At 47.1% G+C, this 26,260-nt stretch overlaps 1 protein-coding gene across 6 annotated transcripts in view; it reads left to right on the forward strand.

Annotated features, from left to right (window-relative positions):
• Positions 1–24,689, forward strand: part of Camk1d (calcium/calmodulin dependent protein kinase ID) — a 291,202-nt gene extending 266,513 nt beyond the window's left edge. For 3 of the 6 annotated variants that reach the window (XM_048367989.1, XM_048367990.1, XM_048367992.1), the window contains 6 exons: positions 2,409–2,484; positions 13,119–13,231; positions 15,151–15,229; positions 18,554–18,641; positions 20,928–21,045; positions 23,335–24,689. In XM_048367989.1, coding sequence (XP_048223946.1) covers positions 2,409–2,484; positions 13,119–13,231; positions 15,151–15,229; positions 18,554–18,641; positions 20,928–21,045; positions 23,335–23,453 — 593 coding nt within the window. In that variant the 3' untranslated portion in view covers positions 23,454–24,689. Of the gene's footprint in view, positions 1–2,408; positions 2,485–13,118; positions 13,232–15,150; positions 15,230–18,553; positions 18,642–20,927; positions 21,050–23,334 lie in introns of all 6 variants that reach the window. The other 3 variants (XM_048367993.1, XM_048367994.1, XM_048367991.1) reach the window with 2 other exon arrangements.
• The last annotated feature ends 1,571 nt before the right edge of the window (positions 24,690–26,260 follow it).

The raw sequence follows: 26,260 nt of genomic DNA on the forward strand, positions 1-26,260 counted from the left end.
TTAGAGTGTTGTTGTTGTTTTTTAAAGTTTATTTTGTTGTCAGTATAACCAATGCAAGACACAATGCCAAAAAGAGAATGAATAGTTTGGGGTAAACACGTACATTTTCACCTAAATATTGTTATCCTGATATTTACTTATTGATCATTTAGAATTTTCCGCTTGGTAGTTAGGCTACTGATCCAAAAAAGCAAAAATGTTGTGTGTTTACTGGTTCTGGAGCTTAAACTCAGAGTCTCTCCTTCTCGTCTTTCTTACTCATGGGTGATACTCTATTGCTTGAGCTAAGCCTCCAGGCCAGCTTTTTGCTGACTAATTGGAGCTATAATCTCAGAGGCTGTTCTGCCCAGGCTAGCTTCACACTGTGATCCTTGGATCTCAGCCTCCTGAGTAGTTAAGATCACAGGTGTTGTGAGCTGCAAATGCCGGACTGGCACAATTCTTTGGATGGTAAGAACTTTCCCACTGATGCATTGCACAACTTAAAAATTGTCGACTAGCAATCCACCTGTGAGTCCAAGGATCTGAACAGCTCAAGTTGCATCCCTGGCCGCAAAGAACCAGTCACTCCATTTGCCTCCCTCTGCTGCCCCATATGTTGGCGGCCTTGTTAGGAAGCAGAAAGGTTTGCTGTGTGCTTGTCTCCGAATGTGTGGATGGAATGTGGTAATTCCCTGACTGTGACAGATGAGGAGAGGAGGAGGATGTTAAAGACCCCGGCCATCATCCAGGGCGCTGGAGACCCACGGGATGGAGAGAGTGGGACCTGGAGCAGTGTAGCTCTTCCTCCCAGAGGCGCTGTGAACATGGTGACTTGGGCCATCAGCACAGCCTGGCTCGTACCCTGTAAAATTAGCTATTAGAACTTTCCTTCTGTGTCCCTTCCTTGTGTCACCCTTGAGCACCTGGTGAGTGCCCCGAGTTTGTGCTCTTGGCCTTAGGCTCACACCTTGTGCCTGTGTCCCACTTGACACCTGGCTCAGTGGAGCAGCTGGACCGCTAGGGGCCCTGTGGGGCCCTGTAAAGGGCTGGGGAGAGCCTCGAGCCATCAGCATGGCCCTTCGCTGTTGACGTCTATGTCGGCTCGGTGAGAGGGAACCGACATGGTACATGCCTACAATCCCAGCTACTCATAGGGAGGCGGAGATGGAAGGATTGTGGTTCAAGGTCAGCCCAGGAAATTAATGAGACTGAACAACAACAACAAAACAAACCAACAAACCGGGGGCTACAGTCTCCTAATCCCACTGCCCAGCTAACCCCCTCTCTCGGTGCCTCTGCCCCTCACCTGTAACTTAGAGATAGTGCTGCTGTGGTATAGGCTTTACCCCAAGAATGCTGGGTAAGCAAGCCAGTGCTCCCCAAAGCCCAGGGAAGCACACAGTTCAGTGCATGCATAGCTTTAGGCCTTGCCAGTGGTGCTAATGTATCGTCTCGTCCCTCCTAATTGTTCTGGAGAGTGTGCACTGAAGACATCTCAGGCAGAAATGTTTACAGGGAAGGAAAGATTTGACCTGTCATGAAAGTTCATGGTACACAAATATACACTAAGCACCACCTGCACCAGACAGACCCTGCAGGCCACCAGACACGAGGGGGACATCTGATACCCGGCTGTGGCCACAAGGCCAAAATCAGAGAGGGCAGGAATGGTAGAAGGAGGGCTGACAGCCCATAGAATAGAGATTTAAGACGAGCAAGAGAGGAGAAGGAGAGTTTTGTTTCCTGCTTCATAACTAGCAGTGAAATGGAAAAGTTGACAAACACCTCCCCAGTCGCCCCCAAACCTCAAGGAATGAGCGAGAGCAGCCTTTCAAGCAGGATTCCCAAAGCTAGACAGAGTATAACTCAGCCCTTCCATACTCTAAGCAGAGAGAGGGAGGCAATGTCCCCACCGCACCCCACAAGGCCCTGCGTGAGAGCCGGAAACACTACCGTGAGTCTAGTTGGGGTGAAAACCTGTACACCACAACCCAGCTTGATCCAGCGTTCCCTCTTCATGACAGTCTGGGTTAGCACAGCACTGCCATTCAACAGCCTTCCATTAAAGACTGGTCAATTACACACACACACACACACACACACACACACACACACACACACCTCTACCTTTTTTTTCTAGTTAAAAAACCAATAACATGGGTCCATTTACTATGGGTCCGTTTTCTATCATGATTGTTATTACTTCTTTATCTTTTGTATTTGCATTGAACTTGAACCCAGGCCCTTAATGCATGTAGAAGATTTGCTCCACCAATGAACTGGACCCCAGTGCTCTGCTTGTTAGACTCCTAGACTGTTCCACATAGGAAACGGGAAACCAGAACCCCAAACTATAGAGCCCTAATCATTGTCTTCAGTCTCGGGCATTTACATTGTCAGGCCTGTGTCTCTTTGTCACCCTACAGCTCCTGAAGTTCTCGCCCAGAAACCTTACAGCAAAGCTGTAGACTGCTGGTCCATTGGAGTGATTGCCTATATCCTGTAAGTTTCGTTTATCACCTTAGCGTCTCCTCCCCTACCTCTACCGCCTTTCCTTTTTTCTTTTTTTTTCTTTTGGCAGGTCTGGGTACTTGAACTCAGGGACTTTCACTTGCAAATACTCTACTGGTAAGCCATGCCTCTCCAACCCTTTTTGTTACACCGGTAATTATTGAGATAGGTCTTGCTTTTCACCCAAGCTCATGCCTGGACTGCAGTCCGCTGATTTTAAACTTACCATCATAGCTGGAGTAAGAGGTGCGAGCCGCCACACCCAGTCTCCTCCACTGAGGTGGAGTCGGGTGGGCTTTCCTCTGTGGGCACACCCATCACCAGAGCCCCCCAGATCCCACATCACCGAGATGACAGGGGTGTCCCCACTGCGCCCAGCTATTAGTTAAGAAGAGATTTGCGCATATGCCTGGACTGGCCTCGAACTGCCGTCTTTCTGATCTCAGCCTCCCAAGTAGCTGGGATTACAGGTGTGAGTCACAGATGCCTACTCATCACTCCTCTCTGGATTGTGGCAAATGAGAATTGACACGAGGTTTACCATTTCAGCCATGTGGAAGGGCACAAAGCAGTGGCATTGCACATATTCTCAAGATCATCACCTCTGTTACCTATTTCTAAAGCTAACAAAGCTTTAAAAACAATTTAATTATCCAAAAGTGAGCCTCTATAAGTAAGCCTCCGTGAGCCTCTGTTGGGATCTGAACGATCCCTTTCTCCCCAAATTCTCGGGGAGAATGGTCCAAACCTCAAAACACTACGAGAGAGCACTCGACCTTATCTTCCGCCCGCAGAAGGTGAGGGAATGCTCTCGTTGGTCTGCGTTTAGCCGAGGAGAGTGAACTACTGAAGCCCCCCGTCCCTGCCCCTCCTCACGTGTCGACGATCGGCGCAGAGAAAGAAGGACTCCAGGGAGACGGTCTGAGGTTATGAACCGAACTCACCGCCCAAGGGGCGGGGGAAGGTTTTTATTGTGGTGGGTAAGGCGGGAAGGTGGGCTTCACTAATTGGCTGAACTGGGCTGTCTCGGTCAGAGTGGCACCTGGGACTCCCCCCATGGGCTGACGTCATGCCCCAATAGGACCGCCCCTTGGCACCGGCGGCGCCATCTTGGAGGCATCCACGTGGGCCTGAAATCGAGATGGGAGGCGGGCCAAGCCAGAACTACTCCTTCCGGTTCCGGACCCGGGAGGGGTAGGAGTGGCTTCCGGCCATTTGCTCCCAAGGCGGGAAGAAGGGTGGTCGATCGGGGACCGCCCCTCTACATGTCCGGCCAGCATCCCCACAAGCCTCATCCTCTCCTCCTGGGAGCCTTCACTCCACTTCCCGCCTCTCCCAGTCTGACTTCCTTAAGCGATTCTTGAGTGGAATCACTTGGAATGTGTCCCTTTGTGCCTGACCTGTTTCATGCCCAGCATCAAGCCCATCTTCAGGGGTTATACCTAGTGTAGCGTGTGCCAGAGTTTCTCGCCTGCTTCAGGGTGTATGTACCCCACTCGTCTGTCAACCAACATTTGACTTGCTTCCCCATGTCATGGCTGTTATGAACCATGCTGCTGTGAGCGAGGAGGTACCAGACCTGCCCAAATCCTTGCTTTTGACTCTTTGGGATTGTTTTGGCTCACAGTGTGTAGATTCCCAAGACTGGGCAAACTCATGACTTTAGGTCACTGGTGGAGGTTATCAATAGCAGGGAGCATGTGGTATAGCTGACCACTCAGTTCACTGCCAGGAAGCAAAAGGAAGAAGATGGGGGGTGGGGGGGGCAGGGGGCGGGGCAGGGGCAGTTTTTCACAACTGCTGTCAAGAGCATTCACCCAATGACCTAAAGGCCTCTCCCTAGACCCCACCACCTAAAATGTTCCACCAGTTCCCAATAGCACACTGGGACCAGGCTTTTACCATGTGAGCCACTGGGGAACTTTCATTATCCTGCCATTTAACAACTCAGGAAGCAACCTTGTAAAGCTTTCCTTAGAAAATCACTTCATTCTTCCTGAGCTTTTCAGCTCAGGTTAGACAAAAACTTAATTCTAAGTTGCCACCCTGTTGCATTGGAACATTGCAGGTAAAATATTTCAAATAAAGTTCAGCCCCATGGAAGCACATTTCCCAGGCACTTAGAAAATTTACTCATATATCTCACTTTGTTTTCCAATTTCTTAGTCAATGGGGCATGCCTGAACTCCTGCCCTGTTCTAGCAACTTCTACAAGGCCTTGTCAGAAGAAGACATTTCTTCTTTATTTCCCCTTTACAGCTCTGCCTGGGAGCCCTGCACTAAATTCAGGCCATTTGCCACAATCCTATTGGAATTTGGTTCAATAACGACACTGGCTCATTTGTCTCCAATCCCTTTCTGCCAAGACAAGTCCATAATGACCCAAGCAACCCCCACTCCCATCCCCCTCCCCAGTCTGTCTTGCAGGAAAGCAGACTGGGGAGAAGTTTCGGCATTGATTTTATCACTGCAGGCACATGCGCTGCTCTTTATTTCTTTGGCAAGTCACATGGCCTGGTCTCCAGCTCTGTTTCCACATCTGTAATACACAAAACCTGACACCCCAACTCAGAGGCAGATTTACAAAAAGAATAAGGCGAGGATGTCCCCTGCAGTGAGACACATCTGGCTGGACTTTTAAAAAATTAATATGACTTGCCTCCAAAGAATTAACAATTGTGTTCTGGTCATTAGGTTGGAGGAAGTTCTTACTAGACCTCTGCATACTTTATTTCCTCATAAGGAAATGAAAGATGAAAAGCTTAGCTAGGTCTACTTTAAACAAGACAGTGTGACCCAGTACCTAGCACACAGTGATTGCCCACCTGATAGTAGCTAGGGTTACCAACTTCTGCAGGACACAGTCACCGTGGCTTCCCTGGAAAAGTAAATATTCCATTTGTCTCATCTTAATAACACTATGCTGTTTATGCCTAGGAGCAAGATTAAGATGGTGTGTGTGTGTGTGTGTGTGTGTGTGTGTGTGTGTGTGTGTGTGTCTCTGTGTGTGTGTGTGTGTGTGTGTGTGTGTGTGTGTGTAGGCCCTAGTATTGAGACTTAGACTCAAGGCCTTACATTTGACTTCTTCACTCAAGGTTGATGCTCTATCTAGCACTTGAACCACACCCTTACTTCCAACTTTTTGCTAGTTTCACTGAAGATAAGAGTCTCACATACTTTTATGCCTGGGCTGGCTTCAAACGAGCATCCTGAGATCTCAGCCTCCTGAGTAGCTAGGATTACAAATGTGAGCCACCAGTACACAGCTTCAAAGCTGCTGTCTGATTCTCTAGTGTTAGAGCACCGTTTCAAACCACATTTGTGCTCCACAAATGGCTGTAGAATTAAGTAGAGCGGACCTTTATCTTTCTAGGCCAGAGCCCAAGGCAGGTACCCAGCTCTGCCATTGCTTATAGCCCTGAAATTATACTTTTTCATCTCTCTGAGGCTCATTTTCCCCCTGTTCTTCATGTGAAGCCCTGATTTCTAGACCCCAGAATAAGAATCCTGTGGGCTGGGAATATGGCCTAGTGGCAAGAGTGTTTGCCTCATATACATGAAGCCCTGGGTTCTATTCCTCAGTACCACATATCTAGAAAAGGCCAGAAGGGGCACTGTGACTCAAGTGATAGAGTGCTAGCCTTGAGCAAAAAGAAGCCAGGGACAGTGCTCAGGCCCTGGGACTGGCAAAAAAAAAAAAAAAAAAGAATAAGAATCCCATGACTCTGAGAACCCCCCAGCTTTGCAAACTACTTTGTCAAATATGCTTTGACTTCTGGCCCAAGGTCAAAGGCTGAGCTGTGTCCTCTAATGAGTAATTCGTTGCCAGTTGGAGGCGCTGCACCAAGGGAAATTGATGTTTGGAAGGAAATGGGAGCTCAGGGAGAGTTTGTTGAAGGGTTTTCTGCTCATTGATAACAGCTACTATTGAATACCAGGAGACTTCGGGGCAAAAAATAAGATAACATAAAATAACTGGTAGTTAGTGCCCTTGGGGACATTTGGCTGAAATTTTCTTTTCTAGAGCAAGCATCCATTTTGAGGTACCCAATTCTTCATATTTGTGTGTGCACACACACAGCAGCTTGAATACAGGGCTCCTTGCTCTCACCCTTTTTCACTCACAGTTGGTGCTTTCCCGCTTGAGCCTCATCTCTACTTCTAATTTTTTGCTGTTTAATTGGAGATAAGAGTCTGGAGGATTTCTCTACGTACGCTGGTTGGAACTGTGATTTTCATATCACACCTCCTGAGTATTCTGATTATTATCCTTACCTTTTTTTTTTTTTTTTTTGCAGTGCTGGGGGCTCAAACCCAGGACCTCAGATATGCTAAGCAAGCACTTTCCCACTATACCACATCCCCAGTCCAAACTGTGCTTAAGTCAATTTAGTATATGCTTTTGCACGCACACACGTCTATGTACACAAACACACATACATGCAAATATAAGCCTGAATGTTCCATGTAAACCATTTCCTGTTCATCAAAGAACAACCAATTAACAATATCCAGCAAATCATCTTTTGTGATAATGAAAGATACAGAAGAAAATACTTTATGTGCTACATTCTCCATTTCTCCAGGAAATCATAATCAAAGTGGGAAGATAAATGTCATAACTATAGGACACAATCTTCTTTAATTTCTTAAGAAGACTGAGGAAGGGGTGGGTCTTGAACGAGGCGGTGGAGCAGGGGGAGTGTCTGGAGAAGACTGGGTGGCATGCAGTTGGCGGTGGTGAAGGATGGAAGCATTGAAGGACTCACCCGTCCGACACTACACACGTAGCTGAGCATGCGCTTTGTGACTGGGCTAGGTACTGGGACTGCAGAAGTGAATGAGACACCATCGCCACCTTTGGGGCGCTCACAATCTAGCAGGAGAGGCAATAGGAGGTAGACACAGAGAAACCAACATTTGTCGGGATAGAGGACTTCAGAAGCCAAGGACAGGCCAGGGGCCTCTGCCATGGCACCTGGGTTGAGTCACTGAACAAGGGGGTAGAGGGGGAGAGAATCAGTCACATCCCCAGTGTAGGAAATTGTATGGAAAGGAATATTCTAGACTGAGGTTGAAATGTTTTCGCTTCCTGTCTATGTTTTATGCTTTCTGTTTATTTGGGAGGTTAGTGCAGAACATCTTGTCTCTTGTCCCCCAACTCTAATGGAAACGCCATGACAGTAAGGACTGTTTCAGGCCATGCCTGCAAAATAGTGTTCAGTCATCTTGGGGTGACAGCCGGGTGATTTCCTGAGCAGCCATTATTTTATCTTCTTTCTCCAGAGGAGCCTTTGTTCAGGGAAGGCAAACATAGTTCATAAAAGAGAGCCCAGGGACAGTGGAAGCCCAGACTTTTATTCACTTCCGGGTCAGAAGGAAAGAAAGTCCCGCCTGCTAATGCTCAATGGCACTCATGCTCACTTAGAAGACCGCAGGAGCAATCAAACCAGAGGGCCGAGCCTCCACAACCACATCACTCCCCAAAGATCTCACATCTTAACCCCAACACCGGTTCAATTTCAGTGGGAGTTTTAGCCGCTCAAATCATAACAGGCACTAAATAAAGTGTGTGCATTAGCTACTTAAAGCTGAAGACCTTGAAGTACTAGAAGATCCATATGGAAGTGCTTTTTTGGGGAAGGGGGGCCAGTCATGGGGCTTAAAACTCAGGATCTAGATGCTGTCACTGAGTCTTTTCTCAAGGCTAGTACTCCACCACTTTGAGTCACAGCATCACTTCCAGTTTTCTAGTAGTTCATTGGAGATAAGACTCTCAGACTTTCCTTCCCCTGCTGGCTTTGAACCACGATCCTCACATCTCAGCCTCCTGCATAGCTAGGATTACAGGTATGAGCCACCAGCACCTGGCTTGGAAGTGCTTTTTGATTGTATGCTTTATTTGTTTTGTGTTTTGTTTTTTGCCAGTCCTGGGACTTGAACTCGGGGCCTGAGCACTGTCCCTGGCTTCTTTTTGCTCAAGGCTAGCACTCCACCACTTGTACCACAGCGCCACTTCTGGCTTTTTTCTAAATATGTGGTGCTGAGGAATCAAACCCAGGACTTCATGTATACAAGGCCATCACTCTACCACTAGGCCATACTTCGAGTCCGATTGTATGCTTTACTATGGCCATCCCAACCTAAGCGAGGGATGGTATTACACTGTGGTTTTCATTTGCATTTCTTTGACAATAAGTGATATCAGTCTTTTTTTACCCCACTTCTTTGTGAGCCATTTGTATCTTTGGAGAAATCAAGAAAACAAAGGCCAGTGAGTGCTGGTGACAATGCAGCAGAAAACAATAAAAAAAATTAAAAATAGAATTACCACTGGGTGCCAGTGGCTTACGCCTGTCATCCTAGCTAGTGACTCAGGAAGCTGAGGTCTGAGGATTATGGTACAAAGTGAGCCTGGTCAGGAAAATCCATGACACTCATTAGATCTCCAATTTAACCACCAAAAAGCTGGAAGTTGGAGCTGTGGCACAAGTGGTAGAACACTAGCCTTCAGCACAAAAGCTTAGGAACACTGCCCAGGACCTGAGTTTAAACCCCAGTACTGGCTCAGAAAAAAAATGCAATCACAATATCCCAAAAGAACCAATCTAGAAGAGCTATAGTACTCCATGCTCATAGCAGTACTGTTCACAATAGCCAACAGCAACCTAAATATCCACCAATAGAATGCCTAAGTAAACAACCTTTGGTTACATGCTTCAACATGGTTGAACTGCAGCAGACTCTGTGCTAAGTGGAATGAGCCAAAAACAGAAAAGCAAATACTGCGTGACTCTACTTCTGTGAGGTCTTTTACAGACTCAACCTGAGAGCCTAAAAATTACTGGTCAGGGCCACGGGAGGGGAAAGGACGTTACTAACAATTTAGAATTTAGGTTAAGCAAGGCAAATAAGCTGTAAAGATCTCTACTTTACACCATGGTCCTTCTAGTCAATGTGTTAGTCGCTTCCCTTTACTGGGACAAAATACCCAAGAAAACAACTTAAAAGGAGGGAAGATTTCTTTGGGGCGTCAGAGGTTTCAGTCCATGACTACTTGGCTTCATTGCTTCTGGGCTGGTATTGGTGAGACAGAACATGGCACTCACCTCATGATGGGAGACAGAAAGAGCCAGGAGCAAGACATTCCCTACATCCTGCAACCAGGCTGAACTACCTGGGGGAAGGAAGAGGGGAAGATGGACCACTCAGCTCTGAATTTATCAATGAATTAAGTCCATCAAGCCACTGACGGTAGCATCCTCACGACGCAGTCAGTCAGGTCTCAACAGCGCCACCCACTGGAGAGTAAGCTTTCCACATGTAAGCTTTTGCTGGGGACACTTCGTAACCAAATCATCAAACTCCGCAGTAATGTATCACACACTTAAATATTAAAAGGGTAGCTCTTGAGCCACAGGTATGCCTTGGGTGGTAAAGTGCCTGCCTAGAAAGCAAGAAGCCCTGAGTTCAAACCCCTAGTACCGCACAGTGAAAAGAAAATAGTTCTCTTGGAAAGTGTTCTGATTGCAGACACATAAGGTACAATAGAAATCAAGGCAAATTTAAGTAAAAGAACTACCTACTGTCAGAGGTGGCTGGCTCTTTTCCACCACTGTTGCCGATACCAGCTTCTCTTTTATTTTCTCTGTCGTCCCTGGCATCATTTGGGGAGGGGAGCACAGGTGGCCAGGGTGAGCTATGGAGATAAAGGGACATGAGGGACAAAAGAGATTGTGCTCCACATTGGACCTCCTATCCGAAGTCATCTGATTCTGCATGGATGCAATGTATGGCCACGGACAAATAAGCAGAACATGACTTCCTGTAGGGTACCGACCATGGCATACCCACAGGGCTTTTCCACTGGAGCTTTTATGTGATTCTAACGTTTCAGTTTCCAAGAAAAACTTCTCACCGCCGGATTGACCATGGTCGATTTTCACATTCATTTGTGTGAAAACCATCTCCATGGAAAACCATCTCCCTTGTAGAAAGGGTCCGTGGCCAGGAGTGGCATTGTGGGTAACCCAAACCAACACTGCATTTCTCCTCAGAGCCGGGCCTGCACACTGAGCCCGTCTGGGATGACTGAATGACATGGGATGGAAATGTCTCCACCCCCTCCTGTAAGGGGAGCTTAGAGGATGGGGAGGTAGGAGAGGGGACACTTTGAAGTCACCCTGGTCTGAAGCAGGGGGCTCACTGTCCTATGTCTCACGTTTGTATCACTCTCTGCTTCAGAGCCCAGCCAGGGAACTCAGAAGCGAATGCGGCAGCCCCCTTCCAGAGTGTGTGCATTTATCCCAAGCCTTTGTCCAGTGTGAGCTATGGACAGAGCCGGGGTACTGAGGCTCAGAAACCAATGCAAGACACGTACTCCCCCCAGAGCTCATGACAAGCGTAGGAGCTTGTGGAGAAGGCCCAGGTCCACCCAACAGAGGTCATCTATTCCTTGGAACACCCCAGCTACTCTTTAGAGGTGTGCCAGAGTTTTTTTTTTTAAAAGGCTCACATAGGCCATCTGGGCTTCCTGGATGATGGTTCCAAGGCTGAGGTGGAAGTTTTCTTTCCGTTTCTTCTTTTCCCTTCTCCTTTTTCTTTCCTTTTCTCTACTTTCTTTCCTTCTGTCATTCTCCCCCATTCCTCCCAACCCTGTTTTTTCTAGTTCCATTAGCCCATCCAGGCCCCAAAGTAGATTCATTTCTTCTGTCATTATACCTTAGCATACCTACATCAACACGGTAGTAGTCTATACAAAAAAAAAAAAAAAAAAGGAAAAAGAGACGGGGGTGGTGGGGACTTAAAAAAAATAAGATGAAATGGAATTGGAATATACATTAAGAAAATTGCCATCAGAAGAAGAATAAATCTTTCTTGGAATTTTTTTTTAAGATTTGTTTTTCCTTAAAGAGCAAGCCAAAAACCATAAAGTAAAATATACTTGGCTGTTAATAAACAAAAGCCATACATATATAAGTTTTAGGTACCCATTTTCCCCCGGTGACAAGCTAATATTTTGCTCAGTCTGCTTTTCCCAATGCCCACATTTCATTTAGCCCAAACTCTCATTATGGGGAAAAAATGTTCACCTCCATCTCCCGCCCCAGGGTTTCCTGGGGCGGTAAAGTATGCACTGTGGTTCCAGAATTGCTGGCTATTGGTTCATTTTACCAAAGGCAGCAAATCTTTAAAGATGAAATTTTCCAGGCAGAAAGACAGCCGTGAGGAGGGGAGGGAGAAATAGATGATTTTGAATTTTATCAGCCCGCAGAAAATCTCACAGCCTTAAAATCTCTCTTCACCCTTTCCCTTCCCCCTCTGCAGAGGACCTGTCATAGACAGGTACTGAAGTTTTTTAAATAATAATGATTAGCATGTATTAATTCTACAAAGGACGTTCATGGTGACATTCCTATGTGTGCCTATAATGTCTTTCATCAAATTCACCTCTTCTGATACTCACTCCCCTGCCTTTTCAAATTTTTAATGAGTTTCATTATTCTATGTTCATACATTGTCTATAAAGTATTTGGATCTTACCCCCCAATCACCCTCTTTTTCTTCTCCCTCTCTCCCTCTTCCATGGTCAGCCTCAAACATTCTCCATTTAATGTGTCATCTTTTTTTCTTAGGTCTAGATTCTGCACACGAGTGAAACCATGCAATATTTTCTTCCTGAACTGGCTTATTTTGCTAAATGGGATGGTCTAGATCTACTTCCATCCTTTTTTTTTTCCTAATAGGACTTTTTTTTAAGTTACCTTTGAAAGAGTTCAGTGGAACCTTTTCTGGGCTCTGAAACCATGGTGTTACAGCTCCCATAACCAACAGATACGTATTGCCTGGAGTGGGTGAAACTGTTTTCTCCCAGATAGCCCAGTTCATGCAAGGAGGAGTGATCGTGTGCAGGCCACAGTGACTTCTAGAAACCTGGAACTCAGGGTTGTAAATTTCCCTTATCTGCCTTCGATAATTTCTTAAGTAAAATCAATGTGAAAGGTTCCTGAAATGTATACTAAACATATTTTGTTCTTCCCACCAACCTATCTGTTTGAGATAGGTTGTGTATTATAGACAAGATTAATAGCATTCAGGTACAAAAGGCTATCTATCTGGTAGTAGGACTCTGACTAACTCTACATAAAGAATTAAGGTAGGAGCCAGACAGTGGTGATACAGCCAGATAATCCCAGCTACTCAGGAAGTAAAGGGAGAAAGATCGGAATCCAGGACTGACCTTGGCAAACACTTAAGACTCTATCTGAAAACAAACTAAAAGCAATGATCTGGAGCCTGGCTCAAGTGGTAGAGCGCTCACGAGTTGATCCTGAGTTTAGTCCTTGGTATTTAAAAGAAAAATAAACAGTTAAGGTGGCTTTAAACATGTATATTCCCTCTGATCGTTATCTGCGCCCACTCTTTTTGCTGTTTATTATTTCTCACCCTGCTGATTTGGCTCCTTTGTCTAGAGAATGTGGGGCTTCTCTGCTGAGAGGACGTTTGTGGCACCCACACTGCAGATTTTCTTCACTTCATCTACAGCGACCCTTCCTTCCAGGCCCAGTCAGACCCACCCCGCTGCACCTGCCAACACTCAGATCTGTCCCCGTCCTCTCTTGCAGGCTCTGCGGCTACCCTCCTTTTTATGATGAAAATGACTCCAAGCTCTTTGAACAGATCCTCAAAGCAGAATATGAGTTCGACTCTCCCTACTGGGATGACATCTCGGACTCCGGTGAGTCTTCCACACACCCCTTCCACGGCAGCCTCGGGGGTATTTATTATACCTAGACCACCCAGTGCTGCAGGACCTGAGGCAGGGGACCCCTGGGTTCCTGTCCCATCCACTGAGGAAGCTATAACAAAGTCCCACAGACAGAGGGGCTTACACACAGGTCTATTTCTCCCCATCCTGGAGGCTGCAGGTCCAAGATCAAGGCACCAGCACATCTGGTGTGTGGTGAGGGCCACTTCCCGTTCATGGACAGCTGTCTTTTTTTTTTTTTTGGCCAGTCCTGGGGCTTGGACTCAGGGCCTGAGCACTGTCCCTGGCTTCTTTTTGCTCAAGGCTAGCACTCTGCCACTTGAGTCACAGCGCCACTTCTGGCTGTTTTCTGTATATGTGGTGCTGGGGAACCGAACCCAGGGCCTCACGTATACGAGGCAAGCACTTTGCCACTAGGCCATATCCCCAGCCCGACAGCTGTCTTCTTGATGCCCTTAAATGGCAGAAATTGGCAGGGGTGTTCGCGGAGATCTCGTATAAGAACACAAATCTCTTTCAGGAGATCTCTCCCAAAGTCCCCACCTCTTGCCAATATGGGAATTAAGGGGGACACAAACATCCGGTCTGTGGCCGAATGGAGAAACTTCCTGAGCTACGTATTTGGGCTGGACTTGGAAGGCAGGCTGGGACGTCTCACCTGAGCCTTGACAAGAGATGGAGACTCGCCTATCTATTCTCCAGCAGTGCCTTGGTTGGAAGGCCCGGGGAGTGAAATAATATGAGCGAGCACTTACCCAGTGCCAGCTACGCGCTGAGCATGGAAGCCCTGTCTGTGGCTAGCTCAGTCCTCAAAACTGCCCATCCCGTGGGGACGACTAGTGTCCCCATTTGACAGAGCGGGAAACCGAGGCCCCTGAAGATGGAATAACTTGACCAGAATCATACAGAAGCACACCAGCATGGAGATCTGGACCCCAGTTCTCCCTCCAGGGCCCCCCTAAAGCATCCCAAGGAGGTTCACTATTCTTCCTGAGGCATAAAGAGCAAAACCAAGGCCCAAGTGAAGTGGTGCGATCTCTCTGGGCCTCAGTTTCCTTACAGGGAGAAAATGACACCCCACCTCCCAGGAAGAGCAGTAGCAAGGAAGTGAAATGATAAGGAGACAGCACCTTGCAGACTCTCATAGGCTGTTCAGAGAGAGCACTGTATTGTTTAGGTTATTTCCTCCTGGCTGGAAGCTTAGGCTCCAACCTTTCAAAACCCAGGCTCTGAATGTATGTCTATGAACCTTTCAGGAAACTCCCCCTGGGGGGAACATTGTACTTCTGAGCTCTCCCCCCACCCCCAAGGCCCAGTCCAGTGGGCAGTGAGCAGCCGTGCCCTGAGGCGCAACAGGTTTCCATGGTGACACATGGCCTCATCTTTGGCTTCTGTGGCCCCAGCTGCCAGCCCTCCCCACCTGCCCCAGGGGTCAGCTTCTTGTTCAGTGCAGTATAGTGGTCCAATTGGGCTTTGGCACAATGATCCCAAAGACTGCAATCCTCTGTGCCTGGCCCAGGCCCTGGCAGGCTCGCAGCCCGTCGGTGGGTTTAGTAGCACCTGTGATGTCTGTGTAGGGAACATCCCCCCTACAGCTCTCTGAGGAAGTTCAAACCTGTCTTCTCCAAACGAAAGGTAGCCGGCTCCCGCAGGGTGCCAGCCTGGATTTGCTGTCTCTCCCGTCACCAGTCACCTTTAGAGTTCCAGCCAGGGCTCCACTTTGACTCAGCATCCAAATGCCGGGGTCGTCTGTGTCTGAGAGATTCAGTAGGGTCCGTGGAAATGGGTCTTCTATTTTTAACGGTGCACATGCTCCTCTCAAAGGTACAGTGGGAGCTGGCTGCCAAACCACTAGGTGATTCCTTTCCTTGCACCCTCTTTTTCAACAGCAAAAGACTTCATTCGGAATCTGATGGAAAAAGACCCGAATAAAAGATACACCTGTGAGCAGGCAGCTCGTCATCCATGGTAAGCAAAAGACACTCAGCACGCGGGCCTGGCCATTGAGTGAACTTCCCGGTGGCTGTCCTTTTTGAATCAAGTGAGCAGGCACTCGTTGCATCTTATCCTTCTCGGGGCTTGTGTTCCTCCCTCCAAACCAAGGACTGCACCTTTATGCCCTCTCCTGAGTGAACTCATAAGAGGTTATGTGTGCAAAGGACAATGGTAGCTTTTAGTTTCCAGAAAGTTTCAGATGAGCTGAGCCTGGTGGGGCATGCCTGTAATCCCAGTGCTCAGGAGGATGAGGTAGGAGCATCATGAGTTCCAGGCCAGCAGAAGGAGAAGGAGGAAGAGGAGGAGGAGGAGGAGGAGGAGGAGGAGGAGGAGGAGGAGGAGGAGGAGGAGGAGGACGAGGACGAGGAGGACGAGGAGGAGGACGAGGAGGAGGAGGAGGACGAGGACGAGGAGGAGGAGGAGGACGAGGAGGAGGAGGAGGAGGAGGACGAGGAGGAGGAGGAGGAGGAGGGATAGACAGAGACAGAGGCAGAAAGAAGAAAAGAAAACAGAAATGAAGAAAGGAATCAGATGTTTCTGGGGATCATCTTTATTGAAAATAATTGCCCAATAAGGAATGAAGGTTAGAGCCGTATTCCTGTAGAGTTTATGACTTAGTAGTTAAACAGGTGGAAGTGATATATACATTTCCTTTTCAAATGCATTACCAATTAGTGTTTGTTCAACTCCAGAGGGACTAGCGGATGCTGATGGCTCTACACGTTTTCAACAACAGTGTGCTTGGAGCCTCCTTCTGTGTGCCACTTACCAAGTTACAAGGAGCTTTCCTGTCAGCCTGCCATGACCTTGTATTTACTCTTGACATTTTTAAGCCTTAATTTTCTCCTTGTTAAGTGAGACGGCAATTCCTCATTTACAGAGATGACATGACAAATACTGGGAGGGATGCATGTAGAAGGAAATGCTCAGTTAACCCTTTTTGTGAAACCCCTGTGGGCATCCATTTCAGAATCAAATGCCAAGAGTAATAAGGTCTCCAGCGTGTTAACTATCTTTCCATTCCTGTAATAAAACACTGAGGACAATCAACTTAAACAGAGACAACTGGTTTGGGGCTCGTAGTTTTAATGGTTTTAATCTGTGATGGGTTGGTGCTGATGCTTTGGGGCCTAGGTTAGTGGGGCGGGGGAGCATCATGGAAGATAACATGCTTACTTCATGGTGGCCAGGAAGTGAGAGAAAGAGACTGGGATCCAACAGTCCCCTCAAAAGACCAAGGATCTAAAGTTCTCCATTGGTTCCCACCCCTTAAAGGTTCCCACGGCCTCTCAATAAAGCCAAGCTGGGGACTGAAATTTTTCTCTTGTAGTAGTCAGGTTTTCATCCAGGGCCTCATGTTTGCTAGACAAGTTCTCTGCTACTTGACCAACATCCTCAGTCCTGGGGACTAAGCATTTAACACATGTTTTTTGTTTTGTTTTGTTTTTTTTGGGGGGGAGTCATTCATGATCCAAATTATAGCACCCAATATAATGAAAATAGGGCATCAGAGGTATAGCTCAGTGGTGGAACACTTGCCTGAGTTTGATCCCCACCCCTGCAAAACAATAGAAAGAAACAAGTAGCACCTTGAACTCAGGAGACAGTCAGAAAGCGGTCCTCTGTTTAGCCACCACTTGCCCTAGCATTATACCCACATTTCCGTGCTGCTTCGCTTCCCAAGGGGACCTGCTTAGAGGTTGTGTCATGACCCAGTTTCTCAGCATTTTAATTTATAACACCAGGTATCTATTGAGTCTTTCTTAAGTTCCAAACGCTGTGCTGAAGGCTTGAAAATGTTCTCTTTATAGTCACCCCGTGAAGTAGGTTTTATGTTCATGTCAGAGATAAGGAAAGAGAAAGATAAGGTGACCCGCCAAGACTACACAAGTAGCGTATAGCAAAGCCATCCTGGAAGCTCGTGGCCGCGGCACGGCTGTTCTGCAGAATGGCCTGTGTGGTTCTGCACCTGCTCTTCCCACTCCATCAGAGGCCGCCAGGGCTAAGGGAGGCATCCTCAAGTTCCAGTGCTTCCTTAGCTTCGAAACTGGCTGGCCACGCAGTGCAGGGCTCCTGTCAAGGCACTCCTTGGTGGAGGAGGCAGCCAGGGCTTTGTACCAGGTGTTCTCAAGCTGCTCTTCCTTGAGATGTTTGCCTTTCTTTCTGGTGGTGCCTGACCGGGGCACGGTGCTCGCTGATTGCCAGAGTTGGGAAAAGAGAACCCATCCCTGTAACAGCCGAGCACCGGGTCAGGTTGTTCTGAAAATCTATCTCCAGTTTCATTGACAAGTGAACTGAGGTGACGAGCATAAGGGAGAGTCATTTATCTTCAGGAATTAAGTCATTGGCTATGTAATTATGGGGATCAGGTGAATCCAAAATCCTTAGGGAAGACCAACATGCTGAAGATCTGGGCAAGATTGGTGGAGCCTGAAGCCAGTCCAGAGACAGGATTCCTCCTCCTCCTTCTTCTTCTTCTTCTTCTTCTTCTTCTTCTTCTTCTTCTTCTTCTTCTTCTTCTTCTCCTCCTCCTCCTCCTCCTCCTCCTCCTCCTCCTCCTCCTCCTCCTCCTCCTCCTCCTCCTCTTCTCTTCTCTTCTTCTTCTTCTTCTTCTTCTTCTTCTTCTTCTTCTTCTTCTTCTTCTTCTTCTTCTTCTTCTTCTTCTTCTTCTTCTTCTTCCCCTACAGCCTTAACCTGACTGGATGAGGCCCTTCCACATATTCTGCTTTTCTCAAAGTCTACTGGTCAACATGATAATCCCATCTAAAAAGTACTTTCACTGCAACATCCACACTAGCATTTGGCCACATATCTGGATGCTGCATCCTAGGCAAGCTGACACTAAAACATGATCCGTGGAGCCGGGATTGTAGGGAAGGCAAGGCATAAAGCCTTGGCTACGTGGAAGCCAGAAGCCAGAAGCTGGAAGGCAGGGCCTAGGGAAGAATATGGTGGCTAGAAGAGACGTGGGACAGATGTGAGGTCTCAGAGGAGGCACACTGCAGGTCTGAAGCTGAGGCGGAGGAAGCAGGAGGACAACAAATCCAGATTGTTCTGCCATTGTGGGTCTCAGTGTTGCAGGAATTGGGGGTCGACGGAGGAACCACCTGAGAGGCGGGTAATGGAGTGAGGCGAGAGGGTATGGGCAGAGCCTGGGAAGGGAGCAAGAGTGCAGAAGGTGGAGTGGGAACTCAGCAGCTGTCCACCTCTTGTGAGTCTCGGAGTTCCCGGGTAGCCATTTGTCACCCACTGGCAGAGCCCCAAGAAACCCTTCTGAAGAACCTCTTTGTATTTCAGGATCGCCGGTGACACAGCCCTCAGCAAGAACATCCATGAGTCCGTCAGTGCCCAGATCCGGAAGAACTTTGCAAAAAGCAAATGGAGAGTAAGTCCTGAGTTTGCAGAATTTCCCAGTGGCCTTTGCCACCCTCCTGAGAGCTCATGATCATCTATTGATTTCCCACACACTATGTTCTAATCAGCATGGGAAATTAAGACTTAGTTATCTTGTCCTGAGAGCCAACAGCCACTGAGAGACTGAACAGAAACAAAATTAACTAACTAACCTATTTTGTTTAGAGGAAAATGCCATTACTTAGCCCAAAAGAATCCATTTCAGTTATAGGAAAATAAATACTAAAGGTAATCTGTTATATATGCCTTCCATTTTAAAAGCCACTTCTCTTAAATTACAGAATAAATTGTTTTACACTTTCTTTCTACAAATGTATGACATCAGGAGCAAACTATTTTTAAACCTCAAAAGTATCTTTCTGGGCATCTGTAGCTCACACCTATAATCCTAGGTACTCAGGAAGCTGGGGATTGTAGCTGGAAGCAAGCCAGGGAAGACAAATACATGAGACTGTTATCTCCAATTAACCACTGGAGTGTGGCTCAGATGGTAGAGTGCCAGCCTTAAGAGGAAAAGGCCAACTGAGAGTGTGAGGCTGGAAGTTCAAGCCCCAGTACTAGTGTGTATACACTCACGTATGCGCACCAACACACACACACACACACACACACACATACTTTTTAAATAAAAGAAACAGAAATTTGCTTCCTAAAGTATTCTGAGGGGCTGGGGATATAGCCTAGTGGCAAGAGTGCCTGCCTCGGATACATGAGGCCCTAGGTTCGATTCCCCAGCACCATATATACAGAAAACGGCCAGAAGCGGCGCTGTGGCTCAAGTGGCAGAGTGCTAGCCTTGAGCTGGAAGAAGCCAGGGACAGTGCTCAGGCCCTGAGTCCAAGGCCCAGGACTGGCAAAAAAAATAAATAAATAAAAATAAAATAAAAAAAATAAAGTATTCTGAGAATGTCTTGAGAAGTTTGTGGCCAGGCAATGTGATACATAACACACACTCCTAGCTACTTGGAAGGCACTGACAGGAGGATCAATGTTCAAGGCTAGCCTTGGCAAAAATTAGCAGGGCTCTGTCTCAAAAACAGGCTGGATATGGTGGGATATACTTGTAATCTCTGCTAGACAGGTGGCAGAGATCACAGTTGAACGTCATCTGGGCAAAAGTGTGAGGGCTGGGAATATGGCCTAGTGGCAAGAGTGCTTGCCTCCTATACAAGAAGCCCTGGGTTCGATTCCCCAGCACCACATATACAGAAAATGGCCAGAAGTGGTGCTGTGGCTCAAGTGGCAGAGTGCTAGCCTTGAGCAAAAAGAAGCCAGGGACAGTGCTCAGGCCCAGAGCCCAAGGCCCAGTACTGGCAAAAAAAATAAAAAGTGTGAGACTTGATATGAAAAAGAAACTATACAGGGGCTAGAAACGTGGACCTAAACAAGTCTGAGGCCTTGAATTCAATCCCCACTACCACAAAAGGAGGAGGAAGAGTGAAGGGAGGGAGGGAAGGAGGAAGGAAGGAAGGAAGGAAGGAAGGAAGGAAGGAAGGAAGGAAGGAAGGAAGGAAGGAAAGATAGCTGAGCATAGTGGCCCAGTGGGTCAAAATTCAAGGTCAAAACCTGGGCACTGGTGACTCACTCCTGTGTTCTTAGCTACTCTGGAGGCTTAGATCTGAAGATCGCAGTTCAAAGCCAACCCAGACAGAACAGTCTGTGAGACTCTTATCTCCAATTAACTTCCAGAAAACCAGAAGTTTTATTGTGGCTCAAAGTGGTAGAGCACTAGCCTTGAGCAAAAAGAGCTCAGCAACAGCACACAGGCACTGTGTTCAAGCCCCACGGATGACAAAAAAATAAAATGAATTCCGGGTCAAACTGGATAAAAACTTGTGAGACCCAATTCCAATCAATATGCTCAGCATCTTGGCATATGCTTGTTATCCTAGTTACATAGGTAGCGTAACTAGGATGACTGAGGTATAGGATAGCCGGGACAAAAATCTAAGGCTCTATTGAAAAAATAAAGCCAAATAGCTAGGGATATGGCTTAAGTGATAGCACACCTGCCCAGCAAGTGCAAACTTCAGTATCACCTCCCTCTGACCAAAAAGAAGAGGGTGGAGCTCAAGTAGAGATCACTTGCCTAGCAAGCACAAGGTCATGAGTTCAATTCCCAGTATCACCCACCTAGTCCCCCAAATAATGGAGAATAGGAGAAAACAGCTTGTGATGCTTTGGGTAACCAGGTAAGAAAAAGGAAACATTCAGAGCCTTCTTTTAACTCTCTTTGGTTTTCTTTCTTTAATTCCAGCAAGCATTTAATGCCACCGCTGTGGTAAGACACATGAGGAGACTACATCTCGGCAGCAGCCTGGACAGTTCAAGTGCAAGTGTCTCAAGCAACCTCAGCTTGGCCAGTCAGAAAGACTGTGCGTATGTAGCTAAGCCAGAATTCTTTAGTGGGGATCTGACATGGGTCTGGGTGGAAAGGAAGGAGGTTCCTTGCTGAGCACCTACTGTTTGCCTGGCATTTCCAACACGTGATTCTGTTTCATGCTCCCAACCATCCTAACATGGTGTTTTTTAAACATAATTATCCAATACTTATACACACGTAGTATCATAGTTTTCATTTACAGGTGAGAAATGTATGGTTCAAGTTCCACATAGCCTGCCTGTCTGGGTAGGGCCTAGGCATTTCTTGGTCTGTCTCCTCTCCCTCCATTTTCTCTCATTGTATCAGCACTCTAAGGATTATGGGAAGAAAGTTCAGGTCCTGAGAGCCTGACCCCACTAATTTCTAATGTATATAATTTTTTTGATGAGTGAAGATCATTCGAGTTCATTTGTATGACGTGCATTGGTTTTACAACAAAAGTAATAGTACGTTATTATCTCTCATCTTTATGTAGAATATGATTCCCTGTAGAGCACACTAATAGTCTTCTTACTTCCCTCCTCCATAGCCCCTCTCCACATTAATTCTAAGCTCATATGAGGCCAGGCCAGTGGCTTCTTTCTACTTCAGAGCAATTGATCATCTCCACTGGCCCTTGTCTCCCCAGCCATTGCGTAGCCCTTCAGCTTAGTTCCACCTTGGGCATCATGTGCCTTCCCATTTGGCTCAGAAAAAGGTTTCTTTCCTCTCTAAGGAGACATCCCAATGGGGTCTAGGGTATGACTCAAGCGGTAGAGTGCCTGTCTGGCAAGCATAAAGCCCTGAGTTCAATCAGCACTGCCAAGAGACAGAGACAGAGGACAAATATCGCATTGCCAGTGATGATAATGCACACTTCTTATACTCAGGAGACAGAAGCAGGAAGACTATGGGTTCAGGCCACTCTATATAGTGAGTTCAAGGCCAGCCTGGGTTACAGAGCAAGAGTTTATCTCAAACAATCAAGGACTGGGGTGTCCCTCACTGGTAGAACAGTTGCCTAGCTTGCACAAGCCCCAGGTTCCATCCCCAGCACTACAAACACAAATAAGAGTCATCCTGTCTCATTGGGACTATTCAATCCTTAAACTCTCCCCACATCTCTCTTATGAGTTTCCTGACACAGTTACACGCCCCTATGTACCCCATTCACATGTCACCCACAAATCCCTGGTCACCTCTGACTGAGGAAACCACTCATGCAATGACACTAGCTCATGATAATAACTTCTTCAATGGACCTCCCTGTGTCCAAGCCGACAAAGGGGCTGCGGCCGAGTCCTCTGGAGCTGAAGAGCAGCCGCTGGTGCTCCCGCATTGGGACCTTCTATGGCTGTGTTAGTCAGCTTTCTGTCACCGTAACAAAATACCGGACTGGAACCATAGAGAAGGAGAGGATAGATTTATTTTGACACACACAGATTTTGAAACCAGGGTGACATGGCTCCATGCCCTGGTAAAGTGCAGAGAATCATGGAAGAAGGGAGCAATGGAATAGGGTGGTTCACTTGATGGCAACCAGAAAGCAGAGGGAGAGGAGAGAGGGAAAGAGAGAGGGGTGGAAAGGAAGTAAGAGGGAGGAGAGGACAGAGATATACCCTTCAAAGATGTACCCCCCCCCCATGCCCTCTTCCTCCAACTAGGCCCTCAGGGTCCATCAATGGGTTAATCCATCAATTAAGTTAGGAGTCCCCAAGATGCTGTCACTTTCAAATACTGCTATAGGACTACCCATGAGCCTTTGGGACAACACATCTGCTTAGGGAGATTTCAGTGCTGGAGGAGGTATGTTTCTAGGTCCAGGGGCTACAAAGTCACATAGAAGTAGATGAACATCCTCACTTCAAAGTGCCCCATGTCACAAAATGCTTCTTCCAACACATCGAGGGCCAGAAAGCAACGTGACAGTCTTCCTTCATTCTTCACGGAGCTGTTGTGAGAAAGCCAACCATTCCTGTCACCCTCATGCTTTGTATGATGCAACGCATGCTTTCAAAACCATGTCATCCCAAGTCCAAAGCCAGTAGAGTTATGGCAAAAACGATGACGACAAGAAGGAAGGAGAATTGAGCCTAAGAATAAAGCATTTTGAACCCATTGCAAAAGTTTCTCTAGACGTAGGTAAAAATGGAGAAGATGGGGCTGATGGAGAACACGGCACTGGGAATGTTGCTCAGCAGTAAAGGGTTACCCAGCCCCTCCGAGCCAGTGATCTGAGGGAGGAGGGGGTCTGAATTGACCTCTGAAGCTCTAACTCCTGTCTTCCACGGTTCCTCCACAGGCCTGGCCCCTTCCACGCTGTGTAGTTTCATTTCCTCCTCATCAGGGGTCTCAGGAGTTGGAGCTGAGCGGAGACCCAGGCCCACCACTGTGACAACAGTGCTCACCGGAAGCAAGTGACCCGCTCTGGAGGTGGGACCCAGGGCGCAGGGCCGGGGAAGGGGAGCCCCGGGGTACCAGGCCGGAGCCGCTCCATTGCTGGAGACCCCACCCTGCATGGTGCACTTACCTGCTTAGGACTGGAAGACAGAAGGTTTTTTATGGCCATATTTTATACTGCAATTCTGAAGTGTTCATTTCTCACAAACTGTACAGACTCAAGGGGAGCTGGTGCTGTATATAAGAATCTCGAAATGGAATGGACCTTCTTATTCCTCTCCCCCCAACTCCGCCATTTCCACCCTTCTCAGCATAGGCAGCCATCTAGGGTGTATTTTTTTTTCATGAAAAACAAAAACAAAAAAAAAGTGTTTCAACTGGATTATTTAAATATTGCTAAATATTGTGCACTAGGGTTCTCTTTTCTTTTGGAGGTTCTGTCTTTTGATCTGTATCTTTCAGTTCCATGGTCTGTACTTTTGCTCTTCATTAGTAGTTTTATGTTCACCTTTAAGATATCTTTTTTTCTTCCTCCATGGGGAATTTAAAGGTATTTTTAAAAATTTGAATAAGAGGATCAAGAATCCATCTCCTAGGCTAAGAATGCACTTTCCTTCTCTCCTTTGTCCTTGTCTCTGTAGGAAGACAGCTTAGCTCTGTGGGGCTGCCTTCTGTCCAGGGAACTCTAGGGGGAAAACTACAGAAAACTTTTCTAGCAACTCCTCCAGTAAACCCCACGCCAACCACAGCAGAAATGAAGCCCCGCTCCCCTGAGACCCAAAGGCTCCACTTCACAGGCAAACCTTACTCTGTGAATGATGGTCCCACAATGTCATGACTTAAGAGCCGCCATTACTGAAGAAATGGCTGCCATTTTGTTTAAAGACAAACTATAAGCAGCCCTCATTTCTCATGAGGGATGATGGTCAAAAACTCTGACCTTAGCTATGCACTTTTAAAATTAATCTTGTCCTCTGAGTTTTTTTAAATGAATTTCTAATCTTATACTTAAAATGGCCTCTAATACACACAAGTTGGTTTTCCACTTTTTTTTTTAATCCTATTCTCTTATGAATGTAGACAGCATTTATTTAGGATGGTAAGGAAAACTGACCCATCAAGTGAGCAGGACACTAACGACTAATAGAGATGGCTCAGCCAGCCCTGCTGGTACATGAAGCTATGGCTCTTATCAGAAGAATCCAGTAATCAAAAACCTATGATGAAAGAATAAGAATGAAGGTGAAATTAAGGATTTAAAAAAATCAATAAATGGGGGGCTGGGGATATGGCCTAGTGGCAAGAGTGCCTGCCTCGGATACATGAGGCCCTAGGTTCGATTCCCCAGCACCACATATACAGAAAACGGCCAGAAGCGGCGCTGTGGCTCAAGTGGCAGAGTGCTAGCCTTGAGCGGGAAGAAGCCAGGGACAGTGCTCAGGCCCTGAGTCCAAGCCCCAGGACTGGCCAAAAAAAAAAAAATCAATAAATGGATTCAATCACATACACAAAACACCTATAGTGGTAGGGTCACCAGATGCCCCAGGTTGTGCCAGGAACTACTGGATTCTTTTGGTAGTACATGTAAACTACACCACATGGTTCACCCCCATGGTGGTTAGGTGTCAGTGTGGTGCCAGTGTAATGCATGACACAGGGCAAACATGCACCAAGGAAGATCCTGTAGAGCTAGGCAGCTGGCTCTGAGTGCTAGCTTTGAAAAAGTACTCCCTCAGCCCTCATGCCTTTCTAATATCCTGAGCCTCAGTTCCTTCTGTAGGGGTCCATGTAGATGTGTCTGATGATCCAGTGACCATTCTGGCTGCTGCCTTTGGGCCCTGCTCCTATAGATGGCCAGATGTGGAGAGTCAGATTGGGCAAGTCACTTTTGTCACTTCCGCACTTTGCCTATGACTGGTGATGGCTCTCTCTAACACATACACAGATGTGGATGTGTGCGCGCGCGCGCGTGTGTGTGTGTGTGTGTGTGTGTGTGTGTGTGTGGTGAGGCTTAGCAGCCCCAGGGTACCTCCTAGAGGACACAGGGCCAGAGCCAGATGTGTAAGAACACAGCAAGTCAGACAACTGGTCAACCCATTCTCACATACATCACAGGTACCTGGTTTGCTTAGTACCTGCCATTTAATCACACAGGGTGATGATACTAGGTATTCCTGGAATCTGAAGCCTGAGACTGGGGTAGGGCAAGGATATTAGAAGCTGGGAGGGGGCAGAGCATGCCTAGGTGAAGTTCACTTTTATCTATAATAGCCTTACAGAAACTGAAGCTGCTCAGTTAGAGAAATAACAACTGCAGGGCTCATGCTTGCAACAGGCAGGGGTTGGTATTCTTACCTTCTTCTGTCCCTAATTCCATAGGCAAATCAAAAAGAAAAAATAATTTCCCTGTTTGATCTTTAAAAAAATGCAGAAACCATGTCCCTCCTACCTTCCCTCTCCCCCAAAAAGCAGGCATAGCTTCCTGTTCTTGATTCTAAGATCTCACCTCAAGGCCAGGCATGGTGGTACATATAATCTCAACTGTATGTCCTGCTACGCAGGAGACAGAGATGGAATAATCGTAGTCAGAGGCCCCCAGACCAAAGCACTGGACCTACCTGAAAAATAGACTAAAGAAAAAAGGACTGGAGGCTCAAGGAGAGAGAACTTGCCTAGCAAGTGTGAAGCCCTGACTGAGTTCAATCACCACTACTAGTTAAACAGATAAACATCAAATCTCACTTCGAGAACAAGGTGTGTAGGGTCACGTGACTTTAGGAGGGTCTCACTCTCCAACTGGCTCTTAGCATAATTCAGCAGTTACACAT

The sequence above is a fragment of the Perognathus longimembris genome, chromosome 18, assembly GCF_023159225.1.
Source record: "Perognathus longimembris pacificus isolate PPM17 chromosome 18, ASM2315922v1, whole genome shotgun sequence".
NCBI classification, from domain to species: Eukaryota; Metazoa; Chordata; class Mammalia; order Rodentia; family Heteromyidae; genus Perognathus; species Perognathus longimembris.